The 12,264-nt window shown below is 55.6% G+C and overlaps 1 protein-coding gene across 1 annotated transcript; it reads right to left on the reverse strand.

The window, feature by feature from the left end:
* Window positions 1-7,060: 7,060 nt before the first annotated feature.
* On the reverse strand, window positions 7,061-9,970 carry NRARP (NOTCH regulated ankyrin repeat protein). The gene has a single exon (XM_069873270.1). The coding sequence runs from the start codon at window positions 9,869-9,871 to the stop codon at window positions 9,521-9,523; it is 351 nt and encodes a 116-aa protein (XP_069729371.1). The 5' UTR covers window positions 9,872-9,970; the 3' UTR covers window positions 7,061-9,520.
* Window positions 9,971-12,264: the final 2,294 nt, after the last annotated feature.

Below are 12,264 nucleotides of genomic sequence, written 5' to 3' on the forward strand. Positions count from 1 at the left end.
GAGAGCAAGTCCTACGCCGAGCAGCTGAGGGAGCTGGGAGTGTTTAGCCTGGAGAAGAGACCTCATTGCTCTCTCCAACTACCTGAAAGGAGGTTGTGGAGAGGAGGGAGCTGGCCTCTTCTCCCAAGTGACAGGGGACAGAACGAGAGGGAATGGCCTCAAGCTCCGGCAGGGGAGGGTCAGGCTGGGCATCAGGAAAAAATATTTCACAGAAAAGTTCATTGGGCACTGGCAGAGGCTGCCCAGGGAGGGGGTTGAGTCACCTTCCCTGGAGGGGTTTAAGGGACGGGTGGATGAGGTGCTGAGGGACATGGGTTAGTGATTGATGGGAATGGTTGGACTCGATGATCCTGAGGGTCTTTTCCAACCTGGTGATTCTGTGATTCTGTTCTCACCCAACCCCTGACCGCTGCCCATGCTGCTGGCACAAACCAGGAGCCCCATCCTGACAGAGAAGCCCAGGGGTCCCGGGTTGGGGAGAAACCTGGGATACAAGGTGAAAGGCACCTCCTGTCCCTTTGTGGTGGCCGGGGGGCTTTTGTCCCTCTCCTGCCGTGCCAAGGAGCCGGAGCCCGGTGTTTCCCAGCCCGGCAGGGATGTGGAGCCCTTCCCTCCACAGGCTGGGACGAGAGGGACCGTGGGGCTCTCTCTTTAATGCAATGCTATGAATACTCAGGGTCTTTCTGCTCGCTGTTTAATGGATTTGAATGTGAAAAGGTGGTGGAATTGGGAAGAGGGGAAGAGAGGGGGGAGGCCAGGCCTCTTTGTTCGGGGATGCTGCTCCAGCCTTGGATTTATTTAGCATTTGGAGGGCTCTGGGGTCTTTTTCTCCTCCTCAGCCACTGCAAAAGCTCGCTCCCTTTTCTGCCTCATGCTTATTAGCATAGCAGCTGCTCGGAGAGGGGCTAGGCAGGAGAAAAGGACAGAGGCGGCCGGGAAATGAATAGGAGGGGGAAAAAAATAGCTTAAAAGGACGGAGGCTTTGAATGAGGGGGAGTGGGGAGTGGAAAAGGGGACGGGGGGCGGCTCAGAGTTGTCACCGTGGCTGTGAATGCGAGCGAGGGTGAAATGCGGGGACCCAGTGGGGACAGTGGCCCCGGGCGGGTGCTGAGCTGGGGCCGAGGGTCGGATCCTGGCTCTGCAGGGCGAGGCCGGCACCCTCCCCTCCCCACAGCCCTGCTGCCCCAGCCCCCCCTGCACCCCTCTTCTTGCAGGGATTCGGGGTGCCCAGAGCCCCGTGGCTGGTGAATTTAAAAACTGAGGCATCCAGGGAGTGTTGCCAGCAAGTGCAGCAGCTCCCAAGCGAGTGCAGCAGCTCCCAAGGGTGCTGAGCTGGTGCAGGACCCAGTGCTGCCCCGTGGGGCTCCTGGGGCATGGGATGGGGCAGCAGGAGAACACACAGCCTGTGCCTCCAGCTCCCCAGCAGAGCCCTCCAGCCACTGGATAATTGAACGGTTCAGGCATAGTTAAAGGAAATCAGGTGTCCAGGGAGCTTGTGACCACTCTTTCCCCTGCTCCTGGAGGGATGACCACGCTGAGACATCCCAGCAGGAGTGGGCAGAGATCTGGTCCTGGGCAGAAAACCTGGGAGAGGTCTGGGCACATTTGGAAGCTGGTGATCAACTGCACTGTGAAGAATTGCAGAATAATGGAATGGCTTGAGTTGGAAGGGACCTTAAAGATCATCTAATTCCAACACCCCTGCCATGGGCAGGGACACCTCCTGCTGGATCCGATTGCTCAAGGTCCCATCCAACCTGGCCTTGAACACAAATGACATTGATGTTCACTGGGCAGAGGCAGGAAGGGTTTCTTCAGCTGGAGAAAACAAACACTGAGGTAGCAGTGCACTCCCAGGGATGAGAGGAGGCTGCTGGGATGAGAGGAAGCCCCAGAGATGACAGGAAGCCCCAGAGATGCGGTTTCCAGGCAGAGGCTCTCTGTGGTTGTAGAATCCATTTGGGGCCAGGAGACCTGCTCGTTTTGCCCTCAGCTCTCAGAGCACAAACCACCTGCCCCAGGTTGCTGGGGGATGCTCTCTGGGTCAACCCTGCTTCTCTAGGCTGCATGGGAGCGGCCGGCTGCATCCCCACGCTGGGCTGTCCGGGGTCCTCCCCACCAGCGGCAGCATCTCTATCCATTCTACAAGTCTTATGAGGAGCAGCTGAGGGACCTGGGGCTGTTTAGCCTGGCGAAGAGGAGGCTGAGGGGAGACCTCATCGCGGTCTACAACTGCCTGAAAGGAGGTTATAGAGAGATGGATGTTGGTCTCTTTGCCCAAGTGACAGGACAAGAGGGAATGGCCTCAAGCTGCACCAGGGCAGATTCAGAATGGACATCAGCAGAAACTTCTTCACTGAAAGGGTTCTCAGTGCTGGCAGAGGTGGCCCAGGGAGATGGTGTAGTCTCCATCCCTGGAGGTGTTCAAAAGATGGGGAGGCAAGTTGCTTAGGGATCTGATTTTGTAGTGGACAGGAACGGTTGACTTGATGACCTCAAAGGTCTTTCCCAACCTAGGGATTCTATGATTCTGCCCAGGATGATTATGAAGCTGTGTTTGGTGCTGGACTGTATCAGAGAGAAGGAGGATGGATTTGTCAGTGAGTAAGTGCTGACCATGGCTGAGGACAGCCCACCATGCACTGCCCAGCTGGAGACACTGGAACTGATGCTCACGGATGGATTGCTGCCCCCAGCAGCCCCAGCAGCTCCGCTGCACTCCTCCAGCATGCCAGGGCTGCTGCCCAGATCAGGACGGGAGGGGGGAACCTGTCTAAATAGCAGCAGGAGGACATCTCCAGCTCAGCCAGGCCAAGGTCTGCCACCTTGTGAGGTTGCTGCTGGAGGTGCTGCTCTCCCTGCCTGGCCCTCAGAGACCACTCCAACACACAGAACGCTGTTTGATTCAGGACCAGGAGTTTCCTACTAGAATAGTTGTCCCAGCCACCCCTCAGCCATTCATCCAGCAGTCCACAGCTTTGCATCGGTTCATTCTTCTACCCATCCCTCTGTCCGTCTGCCTCTACTCCCCTCTCCTTCCCCAACCACGCCCCATCTCTCCATTCCTCCACCCCTCCATGTCCCCAGTGATCCCTCCAACCACCCCCATCCCTCCATTCCTTCATCCCTCCACGTCCCTGGCGACCCCCAGCTGTTCCCCACCCCTTCCCAGCCAGCCCTCTGTCCAAGCAGCCTTCCACCCCTCCAGACACAAGCCCAATCCGCTCTCCTCCCCAGAAAAAGCCAAACCAAGGTGTTGTCCTGTTAGCTATTTCTTCAGGGTCAGGAAGAGAAACCTCACATGAAGAAGCCAAAAACTACATTGCATCGGCAGGTCTGTGTTGCACCTGGTGTCAGACCAGAGGTCTCGTGCTGGGCACCTAAGAGACAGGTGCCCATGGTGGTGCTGGGACACAACTCCTGAAGAGTTTTTGGGGAGAGAAGATGTTTCTCCTGCCCACAGTAAGGAGCAGTGTCGTTCCCTGCCACCAAGAAGCAGGCACTGCCTGCGGTCCCCTTGATGCATCCCAGGCCTGGGAGCTTCCCTGGGGTGACACAGCCCCCTGGGCGTCGAGGTCTGCAGAGCGGCAGTGACTTAGGGCACGGGGTCTTGGTGCTGAAATCCCTGCACCCACCTTGTGGCGAGGTGTGAGGGCTGTTCGCACTGCAGGAACACCTCACACCAGCTCCCTGCCACAGGAATGAGGTGATGAGCTCCAGAATCATAGAATAATGGAATGGATTGAGTTAGAAGGGGCCTTAAAGATCATCTAATTCCAACCCTCCTGCCATGGGCAGGGACACCTCCCATTGGATCAGGCTGCCCAAGGTCGCATCCGACCTGGCCTTGAACACCTCCAGGGCTGGGGCAGCCACAACTTCCCTGGGAAACCTGGGCCAGGGCCTCCCCACCTTCATTGTGAAGAAATTCCTGTCTAAATCTGCCCCTCTCTGGTTTATAGCCATTAATTAATTAATTATAACCAGCATGGGAAGGATCCTGGAGGCCACGACCTTTGCATTGAGACTGAGCACCAAACACCACAGCAGCACTGGGTCAGCAGCCAAATGGGTTATAATGATGAGCGGTGACATCCTGCGTGATGTGCTGTGGACCCCCCAGTGCTGCCAACTGCCACCCCACCTCCCACCCACACAGTGGGGACGGAGCCCAGAAAGCATCAAGAAGAGACAGAATATAGAGCCTGGCCGGACGGATCGAGCCACTGGCTCCTCCCCGGCACCAAACAGTGGGCAATTGTGATTTTTTTCTTTAAAAAAAGGTAACTCCTGTTGGGATCCGCAGGCTGCGGCACTATCATAGTCATACAAGCGCCCAACAAAGCATCTATTTAAAATGTCCTGAATTTTGATTACAGCCCATCCCCTCTCGCTCGCCTGCTCGCCGTCTTTCTTTCTCATTCATTACTTACTGTGTTAAGCTCCCTGAAATTCAAATAAAATCCCACCTCCTCCCCCCTCCCCATCCATATGCGCTGGACGATTCAGCTCCGATGGCTGCGCTTGACGGATGAAGGGCAATAGAAGAGAAGACAAAGCTGTCAAACCTCACCGGGCTGTGTTGACTTCCCATCGCCCCCGCGGCTGGAGGGGAGCCCGATCCATCTGGTTTGGAGTCAGTAGCACAAACAAAAGCAAAAGACAATGGCAGGAAGCACTTGAAAGTTCAGATTCTTGCTTTGGTTTCTCTTGGAACAACAGCACCTACGTAATGCGGCCAGTGGACAATAATGTGCAGCCAGGGCCACGCAAAAATGCCAGAAGAATGTGCTTACGCCACCAAACACTCCAGTATTTTTGTGTTATTGGAGCAAAAATAGAAAAAGGAAAAAAAATAAAAGAAAATGGAAAAAAAAAGCAAGTCTTTGGAGTTCCTAGATTTCTTGGATGGGGTTTCTGTAGAGAGGACAACTGGGAAGTGAGCTGGCCACGGGCTGTGTGGGGAGCCCAGAGCTGGGGCCAGCCCCTCGGGGTTGGGGTTCAGCTGCACCCTCAGAGCATCCCGGCTGCCGCACGTGGGAGCCCAGGAATGCAGGGTGGCATTGCGGGTGCTGGGCTTGGCACCAGGAGGCTGCGACTTGTGTCCAACTGCCCAGCCCAAACTCCCTGCAAAGGGGCTGCTGCAGCCCCCAGAGTCCATCTCTGCCCCGGGGAGGGAGGAGCTGTGTGCAGGAATGTTGCGTTTCCTTGGAAAACCCCATCCTCGAGGTCCTGGCTGGCTGAGACCCTGGGACAAGGTGAATAGCAAGGAATCCTGGGGCTAAGCCCAGCCCTGTGGTGACCCGGAGCAGGCGCCTGGACCCCAAGCTGGGGGGAGCAGCTCCCGCGTGTGGGACCCTGCAGCCCCCAGCCCTGGGGGACACTGCGATGGCCAGAGGGTTGGTGGCACTCGCTGGTGGGTCAGTGTCATGCAGTGGCCAAGCGGGACAAGAGCGCGCCATTGCTGGAGAGGGAAGCGATGCTCACCCCTCTCTGCATCCCATAGACTTGGTCGTGGCTCTCAGTGCCACGAGACCCCTGCTGACAAACCCGCAGGACCAGCAGCTGCAATATCTGGGTTTGGCACCATCGCCCTTGTTTGCTTGCTCAAAACCAGGCGGGTTCCTGGGTACTTGTCCTTCCCGCACTGGCTGCGTGTCCCCAGGGCACCCCGGGTCAGCTGGCTGTGCCCGTCCCAGGCACCGTCCCACGCTGGCAGAGGACGGCACGGGGCTTGGCACATCAGAGCAGACCTTGGCCAACCTGGAAGGGTCACACTGAGCCTTTTCTGCATGTTTCCTCCCCGCTGCCATTTGCAGGACACTGCTCTGGCATCCCTGGGAACCCACATCTTGGAGCCAAACCGGGCACAGAACACATTTCCTGGGGATTTTGGCCTGTTTCCAGAGCGGTAAAATTATGGATGTAGGAAAAGCTTCATCCAAAAATACAGGATAGTGCCAGCGAGGGAGGTTTGCCCTCACCCTGCTCCCAGAGCCACAGGCAGAGCCCGGCCGGGACAGGAATGGGGCTGCCTCTGCCTTTCCCACTCCCCACAGTGGCCAAATCCTGCCTGGAAAGCCTCCAAAAGCGCAGGGCACAGCCTGCTTTCAGGCACCAGCCTTCCCTGAGCCATGCAAGGGGAGGAAGCTGCCTTCGGGACTGGAGACCCCATGCCAATCCTCATCCCATGCCCTTCCAGGGGGGGATGAAGCCACTACTCCTTTCCAGCTGGAGATGTCCCCATCATCCCAGCCCAGGGCTTGCTAAGGACCAGGGCATCTTAAACCCTCACTGGGGTCCGGAGTGGGGTAAAAAGAGCTGGGGAAGGATTGCGGGGAGCCAGGTGATGCCCCATTCCAGGCGGAATGGAACTTTGAGCCCCTTGATCCAGTGGGAGGTGTCCCTGCCCATGGCAGCAGGTGGAATTGGACGGGCTTTAAGGTCCCTTCCAACCCAACCCGTCCCATGACTCTACGACCGCTGCTGCTGGGACAGAGCCACAGCAGGTCCTACCCCTCTCCCTCAGGGCAGGTGGCTTCCTTAGGACCCCCAAATGTCCCACCCAGACCTCACCTCTCCCCCTGCCTCCAAACCCTGGGATGCAGCAAACAGGACATCAACCCCACCCCAACCCCAGGAGTTTATTCCAACCCTGCAGGGGCTGCAGCTCCTCAAGCCGCACCCCAGGCATCACCTTTCAGGGATGAACCCCAGAGGAGCTGCAGGTTCAGACACCAAAACAGAGACTCCCCACCCCAGAAGCCCAAGGGAAAGAACAAACAGAAAAAGCCATTTTTATTTTTTTTGTTTTTTTTTATAAAAAGATCAATGAAAAATTTATTTATAAATTTCGCACTCTGGGGCTACACGTCTCTATCTTACACTCAGGAATACGCTGTACTGTACAGACTTTATCCAGTTAGAAATGATCATATAGTGACCCACATACAGCTTCAATATAAGCCTAAAAATTCTTAACATTAATTAACATAATTAAAAAAGGTATTCGCATCTAAAGAAAAATCTACAGAAAAACTCCTTTCTGGAGTAATCTGTGCATCAGCTTCAATGTCTGCTTATTTCACTGACATTATCAATATATTCTTCTTACAAAAATAATAATAATTAATTAAAAAGATGACTGCCGGAAGGCAACCAGTCATGCACGAAGGAGTCTCCCCCACCTGCCTCTTTTATTTTCTCTTGTACTCCCCGTTTTGGCGTGAAGGGTCAGCAGCACGATGAGCCAACAAGGGGGACGAGGGGACCCTCATTTCAATTGGAATCAAATCTGCATCCCTTTTACTTCTCAGGATCAAGAGAGATGGGGGGGTGTGGGGGTTGCATAGAAAATTGAAACTCTAGGGACTAGGGAGGGCAGCAGCTTTTCAGTACAATACAAAGGGATGTAAAAATACATCAACTCATAATTTCAGAGCAAACCCCCTTCCCCAACGGACAGTTTCCCAAAAATCTCAGCACGTCTAAAGCTCCAGGAAGCTGGAAAGGAACAATACTTTTCTGAAACAACTCACCCAGCAATTCACACAGGAGATTCACAGTCTTAATAGGTATTTTATAAAAATATAAATATGGGTTACATCATGTTGTCTTTACAACACTGGACAGAGCTCCCTTTAGACTGGGTTTATAACCAAGATTTCTTTTAAAAAATCCATCTAGAACTTGGCTTTACAATACACTTTTTAATACCATGTCATAAATGTTATGACATTTCATTGTGGCAAATCCATTTAGGCAAAAAAAAAAAAAATATAAATGTGCAACCATCTGGTAACGACGATAAAAACCTCGCTAGAAAAGATCTTGTTCCCACCCCGTAACCATCACACAGAAGCACCAGAGGAAGCGCTGGACGCCCCCTTCCATGCTCACAGAAAGGCTTCGGCCAAGCAGTTCCTTGCAAGTTACAGCATTGACAGTAGGTGCTTTCGACAGGGCTTGCCTTCTTTTTCTTCTTTCAATCTGGAGCTTTGACAAAATCATCTCAAATTGTTGACATGGAGCAAACCAAAACCAAACTGCAGGTGAAACCATCAGAGACAAAGCAGAACATTCAGTGCAATGGGAAATCATCACGGCAGACTCAAGTTTCATTTTAGTTTTAAGACTAGGAACAAAAATAAAGAAAAAAGGCATATTTCCCAAACCATGTTTTACGAAACACTCAACACCAGCTTCAAACAAGCCCAGGCTCACAATCTTCACCCACAAATATATACATACATGATAAATAGTTAAGACACAACCCAAATAAACCAGCAGGTAACTAATTTTCTTTTTTTTTGTTTTTAATCGGAACGGTTTGGATGCAGGGAGCAAGAGAGGAAAGAGCGGGGAGATGGCAGTGACACGGATGGTTTTAGTGCAGACGAAGAGAAGAGGGCTGAAAGACCAGCGGGAGAAAGGAGACTTCTGAAATCTTCCGCATTTTCCCCATGGATGTTCTTGTGCCATAGCAATAAAAAAGCAGCATTTGCGATTATACGTGCAGTCACTTCAAAATGCGCCTTCAGGTGTCTTCCTCTTCTTCCTCCGTTTCTTTTATAAATATATATACACTCAGGCATATATATATATAATATAAAAGGCGGGTGACTCTACACACGTCGAGTGAATCGTTCTGCATTGAGAAGTGTTATCCAAGTTCACCACAAGGAAAAAATAATAAGTTCCCAAGCTATTTTTCAGTAGTTTCCCGGCCTCTCCAGGCAGCAGAGAGCGCTCACACCCCTTCCCTGTGCAAAAGCAAATCCTCTGCTCTAGAGTCTGGGTCACTCGGTGTTTTTTCTTTAAGAAGAAGAAGAAAAAAATAGTAAAGAAGTCCAGGATTTGCTAATCCCCCTTGACACACAAACTCAGAAGGACGCAATGTCTTTTCCTGGGATCTCACGCGTGCTGAACGGCTTCAAGGAGCGGGTGTGCGGGTTTTCTTCAAGACACCCCCCAAAAAAGCAAACCAAAGCAGAAAACTCAGCTTGAATGGAGACGATAAAAAGGAGCAACCGGAGCGAGAGGAGCGGGTCGGCCGTGTTCCAACAGTCATCGGGGATGAAAACGCATCGGTGGTGGGAAGATACGGGGAGATGCCAGAGGAGGAGATGCCAGAGGAGGAGACGCAGGCTCTGCCGCTGCCCCCGGCCCGGGTGACACGGGTACCGGCAGCCCCGGGAGCCTTGAAATGAACTCGTTTCTGAGCCAGAATACTTTTTTAAGTCGGAGGGAGCGAGGATTAAATATTAGCGGGGGGCGGGGAGGGGACACACGGGGAGCCTTTAAAGCATCTGACCAGACGTCAAACTGAAACCGTGAATACTGTGAGTGCAGCCGAGGTAGATGGAGGAGAAAAACAACCACGTTACAGTAGGAAAACGACCCTCGGAGGGCGGAGGGACCCACCCCGGGCGCAGGAACGGGCGCTCGGGGCCGCGGCCTCCGCCGGGGGCGCCCCGGGCGGGGCGGGAGCAGCTCGGGGGGGGGGGGTCGGGGGGCGGCATCACCGGGCGCCGGCCGAGTATTTGGCCTTGGTGATCAGGTAGAGGACGATGTCCTGGTGGCCCCCGAAGGCGGCGATGTGCAGGGCGCTCCAGCCGTCGCGGTTGGCCAGGCGGATGTCGGCGCCGAACTTGACGAGCAGCTTGACGAGCTCGAGGTTGCCGTCGATGACCGATTGGTGCAGCGCCGTCTGGCCCTCGGGCCCGAAGGAGTTGACGTTGAACTCGCAGCTGGTCATGTTCTGGAGCAGGGACTGCAGCTCCTTGGTGTTGCCGCGCCGCACCGCCTCCTGGAACACGCGCTGGCTCGGGGGCGGCGGCGCCGCGCACGCCGACACCTCGCTCTGGCTCATGCCGCCGCCCTCGCCCCGCCGGCCCGCATGGACGGGGCCGCCGCCGCCTGCTCCTGCGCCCGCCCGGGCATGCGGTGCTGCCAGCGGGGCCGCCGCCTGCCGCCCCCGCGCCGCCCGCTCTGAGCGGAGCCGCCGCGCCGACGGCCTTTTACGCCGCCTTTTATTTGCATAACAATGGCGCGGCGGTGACGTCACGGGGGCGGGGCCGGAGACGAGCGCGCCCATTGGACGGCAGGGGAAAGACCACGCCCCCTCCGAGCCCGGAGCCCCGCCCACTGCGCGCCAGCCGCGCGGGGCGGAGGGGGGCGCTGCCGGCCCGGGCTGCGCTCGGGTTCGCTCGGCTCCGTTCGGGTCCGCTCGGCTCCGCTCGGCCCCGCCCGCCTGGGTCTGTTCCGGGTCGGCGCGGTGGCTGCAGGCAGGGGGCGCCAGCGCCGAGCCGAGCCGAACCGAGCCGAGCCGAGCCGAGCCGAGCCAAACCCAGCTCAGCAAAGCCCTGAGCCAAGCCAAGCCCCGAGCGGAGCCGTGCTGAGCTGAGAAAAAGCCTTGAGCTGAGCCGTGCCAAGCTGAGCTGTGCCAAGCTCTGCAAAGCCCTGGGCTGAGCCGTGCCAAGCCGTGCCAAGTGGAAAAAAGCCTTGAGCCAAGCCGTGCCAAGCGGAGAAAAGCCCCGAGCTGAGCCGTGCTGAGCTGATCCAAGCCCCGCCAGGCCCCGAGCCGAGCCAGCCCCGCAGCGCCCCGCTGGAGCCCAGCTGTGCCAGTACCCGAGCTCCGCTCTGGGCTGGGGTCACTGTGGGGTCCCCAACGCCCTCACATTTTGCGGTAATGCCGTTTTGCTGCAGGGTCACCTCCCCAGGCCCCTCGGGGTGCGCAGCTGGGGCTTCGGGGATTGTGAGTGGGAATGATTTTGGGGGGGGGAGAAGATGCAGCCCCAGCAGGTCCCACCAGCTCCAGGGGGACTCAATTCGGTCACGCGGGGCTTTCTCCGGGGTCGGACCTGCTGTGATCCCATTGTGAGAGCACTGGGAGGTGTAGGCAGGAAAAGAGGCAAAAAAGGTACCAAACCCAGTGCATTAACCCAAAAAATCACACCAGAAGGGCCCTCCCTGCGCCCGTTTGGCCGGCAGGAGAGCAAACGGCGGAGGCTGGTGGGAAGCGGCACCCACCGCATCTGCCGGGCATTTGGTCAGCTGGAGCGGGCGGGAGGTGCAGGAAGAAAGGAAGGAGCTTGTCATAAAATGAGGTGATGGCAGCCACGCTGCGGGCAGCTGCCTGGCAAGCTGCTGTCACCTGGCCGCCGCGGCCATCCGCTCCGGGAGGAAAAGGAAGAGACCAGCCAACTGCTAAATTGTTGAAAGAAGCAGCAGTCGGGGATACGTCGCCCTTGGAGCGCCAGTCAAACGACCGGAGGGCACTTGGGAAGGCTGGGGCTCTGCTCCTGCCCTTGCCGGGTCTGGCTCCGTTCTTCAAGGATGTTAAACCAGCCTGATTTGGGCTGTAAGGAGACAGCAAAGCACCTCCTGTTTCTCCTCTCCTAAGGATCCACTTCTTTGGGTCCATTTCTGCAGTGATTTTTTTCTCCTCCTCATCCCATTCCTCTCTCCACGCCAATCTCCATGTCCATCTTCCCATCTCCAGCCTCATCCCATGCCCATGCCCACCCTCATCTCCGTCCCCATCCAGCCTATCTGTGTCTCCTGCCCCATATGCTCATCCCATGGAATCATAGAATCATTGAATCATAGAATCATAGAATCATAGAATCATAGAGTGGTTTGCATTGAAGGGGCATTGAAGTTGAAGGATATTGAGTTGAAGGGACATTGAAGACCACCCCAAATCCTATCCAGACCCATCCATCCCTGTCTGTTCTCCAGGTCTCACCCCATCTGAGTTCCCTAAGCCAGAGCTCTCCCAGTCCCATCTTTCTGATGTGAGCATATTGAAGCACTGTGTTCTTGTGGAAAAGGGAGAACTGGGGTGTGATTGCGTCTGGGGGCTTAAGGTGGTTGGACTCGATGATCTAGTGGATCTTTTCCAACCTAGTGATTCTATGATTCTATGATCCTGCAACAGCTGATTTTGTGCATTTACGGGCCACATCCTGCAAGGTACCGAGCCGTCTGCGAGCCGTGGGAGAGTGGGAATTGCTCACACCTCCCCGGTCTGGGGCTTGGCTGGCGTTGCCTCCTCACAAGCAAATCTGTGTTTGCCAGTGACACTGGTGAGAAAAATAAAGCGCCCGGGCAGGGACCCAGCCATGCAAATGTTCGGGGATGGCAGGTGGGGGCAGGACTCGGCCTGGGAACAGCGCCAGGAGGGAGGGAAAACAGCAAAAATATACCGAAAAAAAAAAAGGAAAATAAAAAGGCAATTTTGAAACCCTGCATTTCAGCTCC

The sequence above is a fragment of the Phaenicophaeus curvirostris genome, chromosome 20, assembly GCF_032191515.1.
Source record: "Phaenicophaeus curvirostris isolate KB17595 chromosome 20, BPBGC_Pcur_1.0, whole genome shotgun sequence".
Lineage (NCBI taxonomy): Eukaryota > Metazoa > Chordata > Aves > Cuculiformes > Cuculidae > Phaenicophaeus > Phaenicophaeus curvirostris.